General features: G+C 40.9%; 1 protein-coding gene across 1 annotated transcript in view; it reads left to right on the top strand.

Annotated features, from left to right (window-relative positions):
- otx1 (orthodenticle homeobox 1) overlaps nucleotides 1–1,380 on the top strand; it is a 5,255-nt gene extending 3,875 nt beyond the window's left edge. The window contains exon 3 of the mRNA XM_084076590.1: nucleotides 1–1,380. This exon is cut by the window's left edge and continues 608 nt beyond it. Within this exon, the coding sequence (XP_083932716.1) occupies nucleotides 1–166 (166 nt within the window). The 3' untranslated portion in view covers nucleotides 167–1,380.
- Nucleotides 1,381–2,301: the final 921 nt, after the last annotated feature.

Raw genomic sequence — 2,301 nt, 5'->3', positions numbered from 1 at the left:
CCACCCGCACCCGCAGGCGTACGGGGGCTCCGGCCTGGCGTTCAACTCCTCCGACTGCCTGGATTACAAAGAGCAGACTGCTGCTTCCTCTTGGAAGCTCAACTTCAACGCCACAGACTGCTTGGACTACAAAGACCAGGCCTCCTGGAGGTTCCAAGTCTTGTGATTGTTGTTTTTTTTTCTCCTTCTCCCCACAACTCCAACTTCTTTTCTCCAAGCTCCAGTCTCCATTTCTTTTTCTTGATTAGTGTATTGATTGTTTTTTCTTTCTTTCTCTCTTTTAAAGACGAGGGGGAAAAAAACACTTTATGAACCCTTAAAGTAATGAAATGGCTGCAGGAACGCTCAACAATTGGACATTTTGTCAACTCCCATCTTAAAGACAAAAACACAACACAAAAAAATTGACAAAAGAGAAAACCGTCCCTACAGTTCCCTGGAAGAAAGAGAAAGAAAATGTATTGTTCAGCAGTGGGCCACTAAGATTTTATCAAGAATGAAGAATTAGTTTTAACCAGTTAAACCCCATGCATCCGTATTGTGGGGAAAGCTTTCGGTGAAAATAGCAGATCGACAAGCTCACAACGCGTCGATCTGCTATTTTCAGCGAAAGCTCTCCCCACAATAATAAAAAATACACTAGTATAGATCCCTGAGGGATTCCGCTCCACAACATAATGGGGTTTAAGTGGTTATGGATGTCCCCTCCCACCACCATGAATGAGTCACATGTTGTTTGGACCAAACTCCTCATGACCACCAGCGTCCTCCTGACTCTAATGGACAGGACTTCTTCTGGAAAGGTAGAATTAACAACTGTTCCACATGGAGCTGACTGCACTGCGCTCTTATTACCTCCAAACAAGACCCAATCATCAAAATTGTGTATAGTTTTTATTTCTCGAAAATTTGTTATTTTAGGAACAAAAAGAGATTTGTTTTAGTCAGCTACGTTCGAGGGGCTGAAATATGTAAATATGTTATTTGGGTCAGTTACAGTGACCACGTTTAGTTGGTGTTTCTGAATTTGAAAATTGTTTATTAACTTTGAAAGAAAGAAAAGAGAAAAAAATGCTGTATGTAAAATCTTTCCAAATATTCCAAAGAGAACGAATTGGCCATGAAGTTCCATTTTATACACATCCTTTTCCTCAAAAGATTACTTTTTGACTATTTGAAATGTCATGGGGGGGGGGGGGGAACTTGAATCTAAAATATAGAGGCAAAAATACTGGATATCATTCAGGTTTCATTTTCTTCTGATCCTATTTGACAGACTTCCTCACTTGGGCATTGTCACTCATGATTGGGACATATTTTGACAGCAGCACTTGGCTTAATATTTGGAGTCACGTTTTTGAGGGAATGTGGATTTATAGTTCCAAAATGACAGTGAAATGTTGAATGTATCTTTTAAGGCGACCACCCTTACATACATGTTCACCCAATAAAGATCAGTTAACTCATTTTCCATAGTTAAAGTCATTTTTCTATTCTGTGCGTGCCCCAATTCGCGCATTATGGCAAACTGCATGTATTTTTATTTTAGGATTAGGGTTAGGCCTACATGTATGACACAAACGAACCACATAGCTTCGGATTGGCTTTTTTATTTTTTCATTTGAACTTTAGGCACACGTTCTGTTTAAAAGCTTGTTGAAATGTTTAATTAAATCCGTGTATAACGGGGGTAAATGCAAATGAGCCCATAATTAACAACACAAGCTGGGAAATGCATGTTACCGCATTTCCATTTTAGAGAGCAACCATTTTTTAATCCTCTGTGTCAAACCACTAACATCACTACTCGCTTTAGGGGGACAAACATGTCTTTTAGACTGTGTGTTTTTTATAAATAAAAAAGACCCCTAAACATCGAGCCGTGAGCATTTGATCGCAGCTGTAATTGAATGCGCAACTGTAATAGTGTGATAATTACAACATATATGCGGTGTTTTCCCCCCCCTGCGCAGCTTATCCAAAATAACCCCGAGGAATTTCACCGACTCTGATGCGGTAATTACGTAGGTGGGGCCAGGTTAGCGGGTCAAATGGAAAGTAAAGTGTGTGTGTGTGTGTGTGTGTGTGTGTGTGTGTGTGTGTGTGTGTGTGTGTGTGTGTGTGTGTGTGTGTGTGTGTGTGTGTGTGTGTGTGTGTGTGTGTGTGTGTGTGTGTGTGTGTGCGTGTGCGTGTGCGTGTGCGTCTTGCTCGCAGGCATAAGCACATTAAGAAGTGGAAAGAAGTCGGCAGAAGGTTGTTTAGATGAGCATGTTTTAACAGTGAGGGCCTCAAATGTTTCTG

The sequence above is a fragment of the Gymnoscopelus microlampas genome, assembly GCF_963454915.1.
Source record: "Gymnoscopelus microlampas genome assembly, chromosome: 13".
In the NCBI taxonomy this organism is placed as follows: Eukaryota; Metazoa; Chordata; class Actinopteri; order Myctophiformes; family Myctophidae; genus Gymnoscopelus; species Gymnoscopelus microlampas.
The sequence above is the reverse complement of the archived record's forward strand: the minus strand, read 5'-3'. Positions and strand labels throughout refer to the sequence as shown.